Source organism: Hylaeus volcanicus, chromosome 8 (assembly GCF_026283585.1).
Source record: "Hylaeus volcanicus isolate JK05 chromosome 8, UHH_iyHylVolc1.0_haploid, whole genome shotgun sequence".
Classification (NCBI taxonomy): Eukaryota; Metazoa; Arthropoda; class Insecta; order Hymenoptera; family Colletidae; genus Hylaeus; species Hylaeus volcanicus.
The window spans coordinates 6,160,150-6,178,846 of NC_071983.1; the positions used below are offsets into that span (position 1 = coordinate 6,160,150).

The window sequence follows — 18,697 nt, forward strand, 5'->3', positions numbered from 1 at the left end:
GTTATTATACATACTGTCTGAGTAGGTTTGGTGTAGTCTTTCATCGGACTGCAATATTGAATACCGTTAATGTACATACTGTCTGAGTAGGTTTGGTGTAGTCTTTCGTGGGGCTGCAATATTGAATACCGTTAATGTACATACTGTCTGAGTAGGTTTGGTGTAGTCTTTCGTCGGACTGCAATATTGAATACCGTTAATGTGCATACTGTCTGAGTAGGTTTGGTGTGATTTCTGGTGGGTCAGCAATATCAAATAGTGTTAATGTAAAAAACTGATGTTCCTCCACGGAAAAAAGAAACACTTTTCGGACTATTTCAGTTTTCGACCCCTGCGGGCGATGGGTGTTAGTTAAGGGTCAAGATGAGCACAATTCTAATCGCCAGATCAAGGGTTACCTATGACAAGAAAAATCATCTCGATCGGAGGGTACAGTATTTCATTAACCTCGACGAAAAATCTAGACTTTATTTACGCGTTTATTACACGTTTCGATCTAATCTTCCCAATACCATGTTTACGAGCTCACCCACCAAACAAGAATCGAAATAAAAACTAAAACTAGAAGCCAACCTGTTCACGCATCAGGTTATGTACGTTTATTTCGAGTCGACCATTCGGAGCAACGTAGTCGAAAGAAAAATGGTAAAAACTCGTCGGCCTTTCGACCCGATCGTTTCCAATGGTCGCTCGAACGCGTCTCGATTCAAATGTCGCGCAAGCTCCCGGTGTTTTTCCTACGGCGCATCGTACGAAAGCCGTCTCAAAAATAGATCCGTGCTTATTTTGGTGAATCGGTCGTCTCCCTTCCTCCCCGTCGCAGGCTCCCCGTCCCGATTCCACTTCCTTTTTTCCCTTCGTTTTTTATTGTCTTCGTGCACCGTTCCGCGGTGTCATGCACCCAGAGTTCGGTTTATTATTACACACGGCGATTCCCTCGTCCCCCGTGGACGCGATGCCTGCTTCTACGTCCTCGCGGGGGTTATTAAGACTCGCGACAGAGAGCACCTCGAGAGCCCTGAACTTCAGAGGCTGGATGCTGACTGACTCAAGGTCGGCCTGAATCGGAACCGGCCAACCGGTTTTTCGGAGAAGATTCGGAGAAGTAACTTAAGGTTACGCCTCCGCCGGGCACGTCGAAACGGTTTAAATCTGGTTACCAGGCTGTTCATTGTGAATTAAATGGCCGATTCGGCCCCTACGGCCACGGCGAATTTATCTTCCGAACGAGAGAAGCGTCTGCACGGCGTTTCTCGTTGTATTATTCGCACCTCGCGTTTAATAAGACGTAAAGGGGTCGTAACGAGACATTAATGAGACGTAAAGATGTCATTGTGCCGAACAAAAGGGCTCGAATTAACACGTCCACGGACAGATACTCTAGAAAATTTTCAACCGCGACGAAATTTTGTTTACTGGAAGCTCCGTAACCGAACATTTATTGTGTCATTTATTCGGTAACTTCGTCGAAGTCGTTTTCATTGACGCTCAACTTTCGAAATTAATATCGTTAGTCCGTAAGTGAATAAGCACTAATATATGGCTGACGTGGCGACCAACGTGCGCTATTCTTCGAATAGGAAACTGCTCGAAAAGGAATTCGCATATTTCCGAATCGATATTCCTAATTATTCGCGTGGAATGATTACGCAACGCGGGTGATATGAAAGAAATCGTTTAGATCCAGAGTATCCGGTATTCGTAGGGGGCGACAGAACCGGATACACGGGGTGTTAGAAAGTGTAGCGAAAATAGGGCGTCAGGGGACATTAATTAATTCCCATGTCTTCAGGTATTCGGTCAACACTTCGCCTCGTTCGCACGCACGCACGCCAATTCGGATTACGGAACGGGGATAGGCTCTAACCTTTCGGCGGAAAAGCTCAATTTCTCTCCCAGAGTGCGTCGATGGAATCACCAGAAGCGCCAAGTAAACGAAAATCAGATCTGCAATGATTACTCAACGATATGCGTCGGAATTGACTGTTTCTTTTTCTTTTCTTTCGAATCTCGAGAACCTGTTATTTTCCTCGGTGGCACTAGGTAATTTGACCAACGACTGTATCGGTATTTCGTCTAACATTGAACGACTCTGAGAACGGTTCGCGTGGCTACTTATCGCTGGAAGACATTAACGTTTTGAGGCAGCCCCGCGCGAACGACGATGACGGGGAACTGGTCGTGCGAGCACCGGCGGGAAAAGGAAAGAGAATCGATAGATAGCGAGCGAAAAGTGGTTTGGAAGAAATGCTGAGTGGTCGGTTACACCGGTTACGTGGCGTCGGTGATAAAAATCTGTTTAAAGAGGCCCGTTGTTATGTAACTTTACTATCGCGAGCGGTTTCCGAGCTTGCAAGCCGAGACCGGATACTCGCGAACCGTAAAATATCACTGCGCGCGGCCAGCTAGCGGAAACTTTGTTGTTAGAGCATACAACGGGACGGACGGATTGTTTCTACGCGGATAAAACGTTGAAACTTGCGCTATTTCGAGACGTCGGCCTATTTGAGGTCCTATCGGTACCACGTATCGGTACGTTTGGTACCGATGAACGAGTACCAAACGTATCTTTCGTTTCAGGATACTGGCCGACTTCGATTTCCGTTTGGCGCTAATTGGACTGACAAGAGGACGCTTTGGTTATTCCGAAGGCGAAAGAAAGAGATACGTGCACTGGCGCTTGATCGAGCGGGCCTTAGTTTCGGAGTAATAAATTTGTGAAAATTGAAATTTATTGCATTTTTTTTTTTATTTTTTTTCTTTGATAATACTGACATCGTACGCAAATTTTCGAAGTAGAAATTATATTATCACGTTACGAACATTACGGTAAATTTCATTTCCAGATACATTTAACTCAAGTAGTAATATTCGTAGCGGTATATTTTTCATTTTTTTTTCTTTTTTTAATTTTGTAATTAAAAGATCACGATGGCGACGTTTGTTTACTCTTCCTCCTCCACTACTAATTATTTTAAAAACCAGAAATCTAAGATACCGTTAATATTATTTCCAACGAAATTTTAAACTCGAACGATCGAAAATTCGAATACGTTACCTTTCTATCATTGTTATTATTTTAAATATCACTACCTGAATTAAAAGTCTCTTAAAATTAAATTTACAATAACGCTCGTAACGCGATAATATAATTTCTACTTCGAAAATTTACATACTATATCGTCGATAAAAAGAAAAAAAAGGAAGAAAAAAATGAATTTCAATTTTCACAAATTTATTACCGCGAAACTAAAAGCCCCATTCAATCGAATGCCGGGGCACGTGCCTGTCTTTTTTCACCTGCGGAATAACCAATGAAATTGGCATCGAGATCCCAGCGCGAGATACCCGAGCTTCTCCCCTGTTGCCGACAAGAATCCAAGAGTCCAAGTAAACAGTTCGTGAGTTTCTGCAAAGCTCGTAACTATTTTACACGCTAATTTCAGTGTACTCTAGCGAAAGATTACGCACAAGCTACGGTATACGTTGAATTATTCAGGCGTTAAAGATCAATCGGCGACGAAGTCACAGACGTAAGCTATTTTTTCAGCTCGAATCAGCTGAACGTGGCACCGAATCGTACCGCACTAAAATCGTAGCCCCTCGAGTGCCGGATCGGCGATTTCTGTTCGTCGAGTCCCTAGAAAACACGGTGGCGCCGTTACGTCGAATTGTTACCGAGATAATTAATAAGCACGCATTAATAACGAGGACGATCCGAAGCGAGGAGAATTGTCACGTCGTCGAGGACAAATTATTATTTCAAAGGCGTGTCGCTCGACGCAACGAGAATGCAAACGACGAACAATGTCGAAAGGTGACGAGATGATTAATACAAACTCTTCGGCTGCTGATCGACGAGTCACGATATACCGGGATATAAATAAAATTATCAGCTTCCTTTCTTTTCTTTTTTGTTTTTAACGACTTCTCTTCGGTCCGGACTTAACTTCGAGGCGCTAACAATTATTGACTATTTTTCTTTTATACCATTTAGTAGTACGATGGTTAGATCACAAGAATCGAAGTTTTAATGTTAGAAATCCAGTAATCCGACGCCATGTTGGCTTTTATCCAACGCTCCGTTCATCGATTGGAAAATACTGTCTGAGTAGGTTTGGGGTCTGATTGACCAACGGAGCGTCGGAACAAGCTGATACGACAAAGGTCCTCAGATTTAGACGCGAATAATTTTCAAACCGTCGTATTCCTAATTATGAATTCTTATGAATACTTGTGAATTCTAGGCATCGAAAACTACTGAACGGTAACAAAAAAAAGAAAAAAAAGAAATAAAGAAAATGTCAATAAATGTGGGGTGACCCGAAGTAAAGTTCAACCTCTTCTTGTGTACGTCATTTTAAATAATAGAACGGTTATCGTAGCGGAAGCGAATACTCGGGGATATTCAATTTCGTTGGTAACGACATTCGCGCCGATCGAATTCCGTTTACTTCCAAATTCGGCCAGTGACTCGTCGATACAACACCCTCGATAAGTACAACGTAATTTCTTACCAACGAAATTGACGCGGAAACGTAGATACGCTACTTCCTATTTGCTCGTTACGGGGACAGGCAAATTTGTGTCGAATTAACCCTTAAATGGACGATTTTTTTTTTCCTAGTTGTCAAAATTACAAAAAAAATAAAAGAAGGTCAATTTTATCTGTGATGTTTAGTATGTTGTTTAAAAACAACATCGTCCATTTAAGGGTTAAAACACGCGGCGATTCATTCGAACGGCGATGGTCTAAAAGTGACCCGTCTCGAATAATTTCTCTCGGTTTAGAGAAAATCACGGTTACGAGACTCGAGGGTTCTCGAGTACTACTCGACGAGTAGAGTACTCCGACTCCACGTGTAGAGCCAGACGCGTTACGATACGTCGAACTACATAGGCGGCCGATGGAAAAAGGCACATCCGGACGTGACTGACATTGGTCGAGTATGTTGCCCCGTGAAAAATAATGGAAAAGGAGACGACGCAGCTTCTATCGTGACTCGTCGTATTTAATTGCGGTACCCCGTCTCCCATGTGCACGCGTTTCGAAGAGGAGGTCACCGCGGCGAAGGCGAAACGTTCCTCTTTGTTGTTATTTATTCCTCTTTCGAGGAGTTGCACGCGGTGCAACCTTCGGGGCGGAGTCCAGATGGCCACGCTCTCGAGATTAGTCATGCCAGTCGTCTACCTGGAAGCCGCAGCTTCTGTTCGTCTTCGAACCAGCGTCCTGGAATCTTCGACGAAGGGAAACTTTCCTTTAAATAATTGAAGCTAAGATTGTTCGTTCGAAATTTGTTAAAAACGAGGCGAAGGTCGACGGGTTGAAAGGCGTTTTTTTTTTCCACCTCCCTGCGCACGGGGTTGCACGGCACTTCGAGGTCAAGAGTCGGTGACTAAACAACGACCCGTAATCTGGGCTCGCCGTGCCCCCTCGAACAGAGCTAAAAACGTGGAAGACGGGTTCTCGCGTTGTAGAGTAAACGAGACCCGACTGAGGAACAATGCGCAGCTTTTTTTCTTTTTCACCTGGTTCTTTCTCGGCTGTTTCCTAGAAAGATAGTTAACCGACAGGTTCGCGGAATCGCAAGGATATCTTGTAATCTTTTACGAGCCACTCGCACGATATTTCCTTGCGACCATTCCTCACGGAATACGTGATTAAGGGGGTATCCTGAATTAGGAGGTCTAAAGAAAAGCGGTTTTTCGTGAATTTTTTTAGGACGGAATGAATTTTTAGGATGAAATTACGGAGGATTAGGATGGAAATTAATTCCATCGAACCTTTTTCTGGACTGGATTTGAATATTTCTTGTTGAACAAATTTTTATAGACTACTCAAATATGTATGAGAATAGGATAAAAAGTTCGATAGAATTAATTATTTCTTTTCCACCCTGAAAAAATTCACGAAAAACCGCTTTTCTTTGAACTTCCTAATTCAGGATACCCCTTTAATCATTCGAAAACCGTTGTCCGATGTATCTTCGATTTCTACATCCTTTAAAAATAATTCTAGACTCGATTATCCAGATTCTTCGAAAATGCAGTAGTATCGATGCATTATAATTGCATTGTAACATTATAATATTATACGTGTATTTCTTCGTCGAAATTTTGGAAATATTGCCGCCGTGATTCGTCGAGGAGCCGTTCGAACGATCGATAATAATCGTTTATCGAAGGAATTCGACTTGTCGATGTCGGATAAGCGTATCGCAACGGGTACGACAGTTTGACGTCGTTGTCGATCGTGACGTGCAGGTGTCGATGTATCGATACTCGATCGTACCGACCAATTCGAATGCGCGATGGATCCTAAAAGGACGCTACGACTTCGACCGTTTTATTCTTTTTAAAGCGCGAGAAATTTAGTGCTGCCTGGTCGATATTTATTCAAGTCTGGTTATTTGCGACACATTCTCCTTGCAATTAAAGCGATTCGATAAGGAAGTGGTATGGAGTAATTGTCGTAAAATATAGCCGTCATTCGTACAAGGAAATCGTTAAAATGCTGCGAGTAGATACTTGGACGAATTCGTTTCTTTCCATTATTTAAATATTTTTTCTTCTTTGCTTATAGGGACGCATCGCGAGAACACGTACTGAAAGTATAATGGGCGATTCGAAACTGACCTTGGCTCACCAATGACATCTTTATCAAAGCAGTTAAACCGTTAATCGTCCATCGAACCAGACAACGATTCTGTGAGTTCTTCGAACGTCGCCTTAATAAATTCGCTTGACCCTTTTACCGAACTTCCACTTGCACGTGGTCAATTATAGTTCGCTGTGTATCGACTTCTACGTACGTATACAGTCAGTGTAACAATTAGACTGCGGATTTTTATGCATTTATAAGAAATCTGAATGTCCGAGAATCTACAAAATGCACGCGATATGCAAGAATACGAAAAAAGATCGAAAGTAAAGTTCGTGTTACAATATTTGCAGAATAAAATCAATTCTTATTTAGGTCCGATTGTTTTAGGCACGTTCGCGAAGATTTTATTTTGCATAAAGACCCGCAGTCCAGTGATAAGCATTCGTACAAGGAAACAATTTAAAATAAAACTTCATATTCCATTCCAGTAATAAATTTTAGGGGAAGAAACAATTAACCAGCATTCCCACATATTTTTACGGTAGAATTTGCGTGAATTCAAGTTTATTATTTTCAACGTTAACCTCTTCTTTCTTTTCTCGTTAATTTTATTTCAAATTGGCTGCTGCACGAATACTTCTCACGCCGGCTGTGTATACTAATAACTAAACGCGCCAACTTCGAAAACGTTCCATGGCGAATACTTAATCACGGGCAAGTGGAAGTAAATATAAAAACAAATCGCAAAGAAACGTAACTCGAACGCGGTTTCTTTGCGACCGAAAATATCACGCGTTGCGGAACAGTGCCCTCCAGACCGTCGCGAGCACGATTTCGCAAAATAAATTCCGGACAAAAACGACCCCCGTCGATTCGCGAGAAAAAGATGTTCGCAGCTTCGCAGACCACCTCGTGGCGCATCCACGGCGATCCGTGCATCTCCTAATAAAACCGAGAGATGTTTGCAATTTCGTATCAGTGACTCACGTTGCAGATGTCAATGGCATGAAGCACGGGCTTGTGCCCTCCTTCTCGCGTTGTCGACAGAAAGCAAAAAAAGAATGACAAGTATCCAAGAAACATCAAAAGCTTTTTATGTCGCCTTTTTCAGATTGTGCAGAAACGGAACAGAGAATCGGATAAACAAACATTCCGTGACCACAACTTCGTCCTCTGGCGGTTAATTCAAATCCGAAGCGAAACTTGCCGAAACAAACCCTACTCTCACAGATTTCTTTGTACGTAGAGATGAACGTTTGTTAAAAAAAAAAAAAAGAAAAAAATATTGAAAAAAAATTCTAAATTTGTTTCCAGGAACACTAGAAGCTCCCCGCTCGAGGCCACGTGACAATCGGAGCAACGTACCGAAATCCTTTTAACGCGCCGAAGAGATACGATTAAAACTTACTCTGTGCTCGATCGCTCTCTGAAACGTGACCGCTGCGTCCACCCGCGGGAACTGGTCACATCACGAAACAAAGGCTCGCACTTGCGAAATTTTAGGGATCGTCGCGTCAACGAGTCCCCGAGGTACTTTTACTTTTGTTTATCTTATTCCGGTTGGAGCCCGAGCGCCGACAGTCGACTATCGACGTGCACCTGGATGACACCTGGAGAACTCGTTCCGGCGATCCTCGAGGCGCCTTTTGTGTTCGTCTCTGGAGCGTAAACTTATGCGGTTCTTGTGTGCACACGCCACGGTGTAACACACGAAACTGCCGGCTTAAAGGAACTCTCTGTGCCGTAGAAAGAAGGTGGTGGAGGAGAAAAGGAAGGCGCACGAAGGCACAACAGAGAAGGAGAGGCCGTTCCCTCCGTGTGACCGCGTGTTTGTCTGCACATGCAGAGGCGAGTGTGTTCGTCGTGTTTCGACGGGCAACCGTGCACCGAGCGTCGGTCTACGGGAGACCGCTTCTTTTCTTCGTTTTTCTTTTTCGGTGAATTTCAAAATCACGAGGAGATCACCGGCCGCGTTGTTCCCGCGTAGACGCACAGGGGGGTAGATACCGGTCGCGCGAGCGCCGTTTAGGTTCGTCGTTACGAAATCGTGGCGAAATCAGTAACATTTGGAAAGAGGCGGTGTTCGCGGGTCACGCGCTCGGAAGTAACCTATGGTGGCGATGATTACCGAGGCAAATTTTTGGGGAATGTTTCGTAATCTTTAGCGCGTGTGAAGGGTTTCCTCCCTAGCAGAGGGAGGTGAGATTTTATTCCGATCGTGGATAGCGAATCGATATAAAGTTTTATGCGAGAGTCGCTGGTTCGTACAGTTACTCGTTTTAATGTTCGGACACTGGTATTCGCGAAATTAAAGCTTTATATACTTACTCGAAATGTACTTAACGAATTTTCTTGTCTGTAATGGGTTGAAGCAAATATTCTAGTTTCCAAATATGTAAAATTAATTATATCACATTATACTGTTTTTCGCATAATAAACCATAAAATTAGATTCACGAAATTAGATTCGATATTGGCGTAGAAAAAATATTCGGACACTTAATATTACATGTTTTTTCTTATTTAGGAGTACATAAGAATAAAATTACGATAATATTAATATTTTGTGGGATATCCCTTTTGGATATCTTATGTCTTATCATCGTAGGAGGATGTAAGACTTTCGGACAAGCGTACAATAAATATTCTTGGACTATTCTTGATTTGTGCTTCCGATTACTTTTTCGACGTTAATATTGGGTTTGATTTCGTTTATGATTTATCGTGTAACAATAAAAAGTAAAGTAATTAATTTGACACATTTGTAAACTAGAATATGTGCTTTAACTCATTGCGGGCCAGAAAATTCGATAATCACATTTCAAATGAGTATAGAAAGATGTAATTTCGCAAAAACCATAACGTCCGAATATTAAAACGAGTAACTGTGCGTGTCGGTAATTCAAAGAATCGTAAACGTCACGCGAGCTTGTCGCACTCGTTGATTTTCTAATTGATTTAAATTACCTGGCACGTGAACTCCGTTTAAAACGCTGATCGATATCTAACGGCGAGGCGAAGAAAAAGGACGTAAACATCATATAGTACACAAAGGAAGCGTTTCACGAGGCAATCTGGATGAATGGAAAGGCGCGCGCGCGCATTTCCTTTCGTCGAATAAAACGTTTCTCCCTAACGACCTAAGTGCGCTTCCTGCATAATTGACCGCGCTCGACTTCGTTGCGCTTCCGCAAATTTACCGAACCTTCCAAGAATTATGGCACGTTTCTTTAAAGAAATCGGAACGAGTCGAGCGTGTCGCAGCGAAAGATAAATATACAAAAAAATAAAAAAAAAAGAAAAGAAAGAAAAGAGACGAGGGTACGTAGGGTCGTGTTCCTCGGGTACATCATTTAAATGTGCAACAACGATGGGATTGTTGCTCGATTGCTGTTACGTAAGATCAGATGCCGCGGTAATCGGCTGGAAACGTGCAACTTTAGATTAGGAAGCCAAAGTGTGCATCGCCCTTACGTACTGTAATTTACTTATAGCCCATTCTTCCGTGTCGGTTATAGCCGCGAGTACATCCACATCGTGCTACCTGCCTGACTATCGAAACGCGTCCGTACGCTGTTACAAACAAAAAATATCGTTTATTTTCTTATTTTTACTTTACGAACTTCGTGAGATTCGTGTTAAATGATTTCGTGAAATCATTACGACGAATTCGTGTGAGAGGTAATCGAAATGACGCTGGCGAAACGCTGGCAAAAAGTTTCAGAAAATGATGGAAATTATTTGATCGATCAGTATTCGAGATTTCTTTAACGAACGAATGTTGATACGATTTTACGATACAGGGCTTTTTAAACTTTTTTCATTCGCGACCCCATTCGTGATTTTTTTTCGCAACCCCAAAGAAATATAAAATAAAGATATTTAAATGTTTCGCGATGATCGAACGATTAGGTAATATTTATATACACATGTATATGAAAAAATATAGATTTAGAATTTGTTTAAAAACGTACGAAAATATAAAATTAAAAATTGCATTTATTATAGTTACAAAAGTTATATACCCTATTTTTCATAACAACTGCATTCTTTTGCAATAACATAAATAAAAGGGAATATTAAACGTTTCACATTAAAGTCTCGCGACCCACAGTTTAAGAAGCCCCGTCCTAATACATTAAAAGTTGTTTTTACTTCGAAGAGAAAACTTCGAACGACTCGACGCGAATTCTTATCGGCGAAGTTTTGTTTAGTGCCATTTAGTCCGTAAGGGTAGAGGTGACCAAGTTCAGGCTGAATTGTCACGCAGAGCTAATCTACACGTAATTTACCCTAATCGAGACTGGATCTCGGTGGCTGCCGAAATGAATCTTCATTACGTCACCGGCTGGCTTCTTCGACGATCATTTATTTATGAAAAGTAACCGACTCGCGGCACGACCCCTCGCACTAAACCGGTATTAAGGCTGCATCGTCTGCACTCGGCTTAATGTCAGCCGAGCAAGTTGGCACGAAGTACGATAAATGCCACTTTCGCCCTGGAATAACCTATAGCTCTCGGGTATCCCCTACTTTGCGGTAATAATTGACAACATCAAATGAGTTCTCGAGTTCTCGAGTTTTTAAGTGCATGGTATATGTATTCCCATTTTGCGCTACTAAAGTTATTCATTTTCCTATTTTATTTTCCATTACTTACTTTTCATAGGCTTTTTCGTTACTTCGTATCGGCTTTTCGATACTTCGAACCCAGGCTCTCAGCGTGGTAGTCGGCTACGCTAATCACTGCTCCATTTGTCCGCCTCTACCTGACATCAAATGATAACGCAATTTTTAAGCGTTACTTCAAGTACGATTCGTTCATTTATTTAAAGTGCGTAACTTATTGTACAAAGTTATTGCGCTACTGCTTACTTATTTCAATCTTATTTCCATTCTTCTTATCATCGTCTTACATGACCCCTGCATTGTTTCAATTCTGTTTGCAGTATAGTTGGAAGAATTGTGTACATATATAGCCATGTTATGAATTTTAGCGAAAATATGACCGCGTCGATGCGTTCCCCGTGTCTGGCCTTCTTTTCCGGATTCAAGGCTCGTTTTCTAAGTATGGTCAAGTATGGTACAAGTAAGTCTGACTTGTATTGTAACATACATTCATTCACCCATTCATTTATTTATTACTGATAGCTTATTCCCACTCTTCTTGTCATCGTCTTACATGACTCCTGCATTGTTTTGATACCGTTTGCAGTATCTCTTACTTCTCATCTATCGGGGCTTGGTGGTCTAGCTCGGGTACCTCGGGGTTCCTAAGCCCGTACTGTAGCTACAAACGCCGCTACAGCCCCTGAGGGCTACTTCAAGTACCTGAAAAATCCCTAGAATGATTATCGAAGCGAGTAAAAATCCAAGGAACCATTCGACTACTAGCAAAGGTATTTTATTCTTCCATATCTACCTTGTTTCGCTTGAACAGTGCGGCACCATAACCGCGATACAGTTGATACCGCAACAGGATAGCAATTTTTATTTCGCGAAGATAAGATTGCTTGGAGCGAGAAAGAACGATCGTATATCATTCGGAAGTATTTAAAGATTACAGAATTGTATTGTTTCCTCGGATCGTTACAAACAATTCATCGAAACGATTCCACTATCGTAGTTCTCATCGCGTTACGAACGACGCATGGAAACCCCGATTCGATATCAGCCTAGGATAAATTACTCAATTATCCCCGAGCAATTTAGATACATTAGAGGACGAGATACATTTCTAAGTAGCCAAGCAGGACGCTGTCGTTTACTTGTATCGCGAACTCTGGAAACAATTTCCTGCTTTCGCAGACAATTACCGGTGACTCGCGATTCCTGAAGGCTTCGCGCAAGCAAAAAGCACTTCCGAGGTAATCAGCTTTCCATCATTAATCTTGCGACAACTGCGGCACCGCAGGAATCCCATATAACGAGATGAAATAACTCAATATCCGCGTTTCCTTTTCGACTGGGTTGATCCTTCGTTACGATACAATTACGAGCGGCGATATTCAAGTTCGGTTGAAACCTCGTCGAAACCTCGTCGAAACCCGATCGTCGCCCGCGACAAATACGCGAATCGTACGATTATCGCTACCTGATATCGAACAGGCGTTCGTTTATAATTCGTAGTAATTTCGCGTCGAGAATTTCGAAGACTTTTATTGGATATGGGAGTCCGAAATAATTAATACGCTTCGTATATTAAAAGAAATAGACTTTATTTCACACGACGGCAGGAAGGTTCTTTTCATGAAGAGATCTCATGCTCGACAGACTAAACTTCGACACCAGAAGGATATCAGGGTCCTCTCGTATCTCCCGAGTGTTTAGGTTTCACGTCGCCACAGTTCGGCTCTTAAGGGTGGTGTCCTGAATTAGGAGGTCTAAAGAAAAGCGGCTATTCAAATATGTATGAAAATCGGATAAAAAGTTCGATAGAATTATTTGTTTCCATCCTAAAAAAATTCACGTTTTTTAGACCTCCTAATTCAGGATACCCCACTTAAAACAAAGTATCGACAGGGATACGTAGAAGTGAAACGCTTCGGAGAACGCCGCGCGCCGCGCCGATTCAATTTTGACAACGAACAATAAGTTCATTCTTCGTGAAGCGTATTGATAATCCAACAACTTTCAAGAAATCGGGAATTTCGTGGGCTCGAGGTGGTTTCGGAAAGGTTTAATCGTCACCGGTTGACTCACTCGTTCCCACGTAATTGGACAATTTCATCGCCGCGGTGGTCCCGTTCCACGGCACGCGAATGTAAAGAGCAGATCGATTATCATTCCACGCGTGTTCTATCTAGTACTACGATAAATACCGCTAGCGTAGTTTTGTGACCGTTAGCCAGACGAGCGAGACATGACCACCGACGATCGATGCCGCCGCCAATTGTGCCCTCCTTTTCCGATTCGTCGCCCTCTCGACTCGACTGTCAATTTCACTACAAAAATAGTAAAAAAAACCGTCTGATTTGGTCAATTATTGACAGAGCTATTCGACGAAAACGACGTTCTTTTATTTTTTTGAAAAATTCATAACTTACTTTTGGGTCAGTAGAGAAATCTGCAGAGATTCAGAAAGAAGTATCGGGTTGTCCAGAAAGTTCGTGGCAATTTTAAAAGAAAATTCAAAGGCACATTTAAATTTTGATGTATATTCATTGAATTATACATGTACCATTTTGTTCCACGACCGTTTCACTTTTCAAGGGATGCAGCCACGTTAATTGTTTACAACCATTCCAATATAAACAGACGTGTACACCACCTATCAAAAATCGGCACGGACTTTCAAGACAAACTAATATTCAGTCGGTTGTGCTGTAGTATAAAAAAATTTCAGCCTAATCGGAAATGGTCGAGTCCAAAAATGGCCCCATATGTACACTCATTCGATTTGAATGCATGAAACATTCATTCAAATTAGACAAATTTCTCCGATAAATATAGTAGTCGCGAATATTTATGGGACTCGCCGTACACTTATCTGTTTACCTGGACAAAAGTCACCGTAAGTGGTCGAAGGGAACTATAAACGGTCTCTGTAAAACGTTCACGACGTTTCAAATTTCACGAATTTGAAACGGGTCGAAGTGACTACTCCGCGAGCCTAGCGTGAACATCGATCGTTCTTTCGAATAAAGTAACCCATTTTTTGTTCGCTTATTCCGCGCGACTAACGAGAACGAATTTTTTCAGACGGGCGTCTTTTTCGCTCGCAGCGCGCTGCATCAGCGAAACGAAGTCTTGGCCAGGAATAAACTTCGCCCGTGCAAAAATACTGCCAACGAGCGCGAACGGGTCCGCGTGGAGGGTTGCGGCGCGGAATTTTTCGAGAGCGCGCATTTTCTTCGGCGGGGCAGCTCGCGACGGAAAACGAGCCGCGATAAAGTTTACAGCGCCGACTCCCGTGTATATTTATAGCTGGTCATTTCCACGGGGATTCTCCCATAATTCTCGGCCTGAACGATTCTGGACGTCGACGATTCGTTTCGGCTTTTTCACCGACGGAGGAAACTTGTTCGCCGGGATTCGAGAGCGACCGTTTCTCCTTGAGGCTGTCTATTCCAGAGATTTCCGAGAATATGTAGAATGTCATTGTTTATAAAAAATAAGTCAATCGATTACAATTTCACATAGTCTTTTTGGAAATTAATCGGTGTCGAATACTTTGTACACCGTACATTGCGATAACGAGCAAAGTACCATAGCGTTCGAATATTAACACCGGATATATTCTCGTACCATAACGAATTCTCAGCTCTTCATATTTCATGATATCTCATGAAATGCTCGCCAAGGTCGCGAAATATGAATCTTTCAGTGATCGAATCCTCTTCAATAATGTAGCAACTTATGTCGTACCGTGTCTAGAGAAGTCCCCCTCCCGTCCTTCGACTAGCGGTTAACAACGTCTATTATCATCCCGCAATTTGCATGGAAGTTCAAGTTGAAGCTGCTGGCCCATTGATCACCAGACGATCGTGCACCTCGAACACCATGTGTCAAGTTCACCGTGACGTAACGTCGACGTCTACATGGACGAATGACCGGTCGCGGAGGGGACGAAGAGGAACCCGAGCAACAAACGCGTCTGAATGTACATACATGTTGGACACCGTTTCGATCGGCAACGCCGACTATAGGAAAAACCACCACCCACCCTCGAAACAACCACCCCTCGAGTGTCAGTAGCGTGCCGCCAGTTGTTGCTATTGCACGAGTGTCCGCCGACCGAGCCGAGTACAAGGTTGATCGCGTTACGCTCGTCGAAGCTCCGATAAGGATTTTTGTGCGATTCTTTCGGAGGGAGGGCACGCCGATAGCGAAGGAACCGGTCTATTCGCCGCCGAGAGTCGTTAGGCGATACCTGTGGACGCGGTCGAGTGATGGGACACTTTTGAACGATCCATGAAATCTCGAATGTAAGCGAACCGCTAATCGGGACGATTCTCGATCTACGAAAATGAAAAGCTCTAAGCTCGATTCGGACTCTGGGAAAGTTCGCCGCGTTTCCTCGGCACGCCGTGAATATTTAATTCTGGGAACCGAATGATACGGAATGTCAGGTTGTATCGACAGATCTTCGCGGTGCATACAATTGCGAACTTGGCTTCGCCACATGTTTCTCGTTGAACTTTATGCGTTCTTAATGCCGCGTAAATATCGAGTGGCCGAGTTTTCGAGTTGCTCGATCTGTTATTCCGGATATCGTCCCACTGATTCAAGGAATTCTGAGAGCAGATGAATTCCGCGGTACGAAAGTACGCGGATTAAGTTTCGCTACTTCCTGTTCGGCCGCCTTTATCCTTCAACTGTGGTCGCCTTGAAACAAACGGTATTATTTCCGGAGCGTTTCGTTCACCGAGTGTTAAAGTCGTTCTATACGCTCGTTAAACTTCGATGCGTTTGTCGCCGCAAAAAACCCGTCTAGGTATGTTTTTCTCGAACGACCCACGAAACCGCGGCTCGCGCGAGTACGATTTTACCGTCGGCCTTATTGGCTTTCACTTTCAAAATCACGGTAAACTGGCGCGTTTACGTTAATTGTTGTAAAAAGGAAAGGTGCGAAATGAAAGGTGCAATATGAACTGACCGGAACGCAGTCGCGGAATAAACGAGTCCTGTGATCCGTGTAAATCTCTCTGGTCCGTGTATGGAACACGTAAAGTGCACGCTTCGAAAGAAATGGTTTCAAACTTCGCTGATCGATCTATGTTAATGTGATAGAAAACAAAAAAATGTTCTCTTTTTATCAGTGGGAGCATCGAAGTGGAAATTTCTTCGTTGGATAAAGGTTTACGTTAGCTTTGGTTCGATTCATAATCGCGTTAATTTTTAATTTTTATAAACGAGGCATTTCAAGCCGTTTCCGCCACTTGTGGACCCGATCATTTTTGAATTGGCTAAAATTCGTTTGTATCGTAGCAACCTACTGAATACCGTTTTGTGAATTTTTGCAGATTTTTGTACCGAACCAAAAAGCAAGATGTCCCTTTTTGAATGAACTTTACGAAAAAAAAAAAAAATACCAAGACAAAATATTTGAATTCGTCTTCTATAAAATTTTCTTGATTTTTTGGAAAAAAACTTTTCAAATTTCGACACTTTCAATGTTATGCTTCTCTTACCCCCGCAAAACGTTGATTTTTTCCCGATTTTATGACGCGAGTACCATCGCGGGCCGAATTTTTGTTTCCATTTTTTAATCGAAAGTACTATTTTTCATTTCCTCGCAATTATAAAGTTGCTCTCGTAATCAAATAATTTGAAATAAATAATATATCCGTGATGTTTAATATTTCTTATGTTTTCAGTTCAATAGAGAAATCTGCAAAAAATCACAAGAAGGTATTTAATAAGATATTATAATATAAACAAATTTCAGCCGAACCAAAAATGTTCGAGATGACTCGGACTACCCTACGTAACGATTTATTTCCAAAGTTTCGTTGTACGTCGAGGGCTATTAACGCGGTTAACGAATACAACATTTCTAGAATTCGTTATCGATTTACCTTCGTTCCTCAGTCGCGACGGAGTTATCGACGACGAGTTGCAATTTCTATGGAATCGCAATTAGTCAGCGGCTGAACTTTCGCTTCGATTATAGTAACGCGAAATTTCCATTCGCTAGGGACCTCCTACCGTAAGGAAAAGCGTGCAATTAACCGGCTTGTATTGTATAAATTTTCGTCGGATCCGCGCGTTCGCCAGAAACGTAAACGCTTTCACTATTGTGATCCGAGGAAAATGAACCATTTCGCCGTCAGTCTCGTCTCGCTGGGAGGCCCTTAATCGTTTCCGATGAAACGTGACGCGGCGAACGTTCCATGAGAACGACACGAATCGCGCGTAATTCAATAGGGATTCGGTGAAAGCTCGATTATCGTTGTCCGATGCTTTAATATTTATTAGGGTTGTGCGGGATCCCGGTCGGGACGGGAATCCCGAGAACTTCAGAATCCCGAATACATCCGGGATTCCCGTGAATTTCCGGGATCCCGAAACCATTCGGGATTCCCGTGAATTTCGAGATACCGTACACTCGGATTGCTGACATTTTCAAGAATAACAACACTTTCGGAAATCTCAGATATTATTCTATATCCCGTACATTGTCGGGGATCCCGGATTTTTGCGGGATCTCGTGTATTCTCGGGAATCCCGAATCAACTCGGGATCCCGCGTAAACTCGAGAATCCTAAATATTCTCGGGAATCCCGAATCAACTCGGGATCCCGCGTAAACTCGAGAATCCCAAATATTCTCGGGAATCCCGAATCAACTCGGGATCCCGCGTAAACTCGAGAATCCCAAATATTCTCGGGAATCCCGGATATTTTACGGGAATCTCGCACACCCCTAATATTTGTACAAACAAATTCTCGTTCGAAGGTTGACGAATGGTGCTTGTGAAAAATCCGTCGCCCTCTCGAGGCGAGAGTCCCCAAAAAGGAAATGCGAAGAAGGTTAAAAGAAGATCGCGGGGCAACAGTCCCTCGGATCAGGCTGTGTCCAGGGGAAATAGTCCAGGAACGAGCCACTCCAATCACAAGGTAGTCGTGAAGAGCAGTTTGCTGCAGTCCAGAGGAAGCGAGTAAGTATTCGTAGCGGTACAGTAATGTCTCCATAACTGCACTTTGTCTACGATAAATGCAAAGAAACCAGCCCCACCAGTGTATGGTATACGGTGCATCCCCCTTGAGGGGAATGGTAGGGGGGGGGCGGTGAAGAAGTTCGATCGGTGAGTAGTGTAAACATGATATGAAACTTTTTTATTCTTTCACTATCGTAATTTCACCAGACATTTTTCCGATTAAAATGTGACGAAACACGACGTAATTCGCAACATATTTACTTGTGACAATTTATTATTTATTATGTATCGTAAAACGTTAACTAAAAAACGATACATGGTAAATATCGTCCGAATTATATCGTGTTTGGTTTCATTTGAATCAGAAGAATGTCAGGAATAATAACGGCGAAAGTTGTTACAAGAAAAAAGTGAATAATAAAAATGTTTCACCGTTGCGTTAAATTGTCTCGTCGACATAGCCTGGCGTTTATAGCTCGCCAATTTGAGAA

At 42.6% G+C, this 18,697-nt stretch overlaps 2 protein-coding genes across 2 annotated transcripts in view; one reads left to right on the forward strand and one right to left on the reverse strand.

The window, feature by feature from the left end:
* LOC128881203 (unconventional myosin IC) overlaps positions 1–8,321 on the reverse strand; it is a 27,145-nt gene extending 18,824 nt beyond the window's left edge. The window contains exon 1 of the mRNA XM_054131998.1: positions 8,013–8,321. The gene's annotated coding sequence lies outside the window, so the exon portion shown is untranslated. The remainder of the gene's footprint in view (positions 1–8,012) is intronic.
* Positions 1–18,697, forward strand: part of LOC128881207 (kinesin-like protein KIF12) — a 35,550-nt gene that overhangs the window by 5,219 nt on the left and 11,634 nt on the right. Inside the window, exons 5-10 of the mRNA XM_054132003.1 lie at positions 1,793–3,817; positions 6,584–6,708; positions 7,716–8,134; positions 11,820–12,003; positions 15,051–15,531; positions 18,005–18,206. Coding sequence (XP_053987978.1) covers positions 18,013–18,206 — 194 coding nt within the window. The 5' untranslated portion in view covers positions 1,793–3,817; positions 6,584–6,708; positions 7,716–8,134; ... (1 more) ...; positions 15,051–15,531; positions 18,005–18,012. The remainder of the gene's footprint in view (positions 1–1,792; positions 3,818–6,583; positions 6,709–7,715; positions 8,135–11,819; positions 12,004–15,050; positions 15,532–18,004; positions 18,207–18,697) is intronic.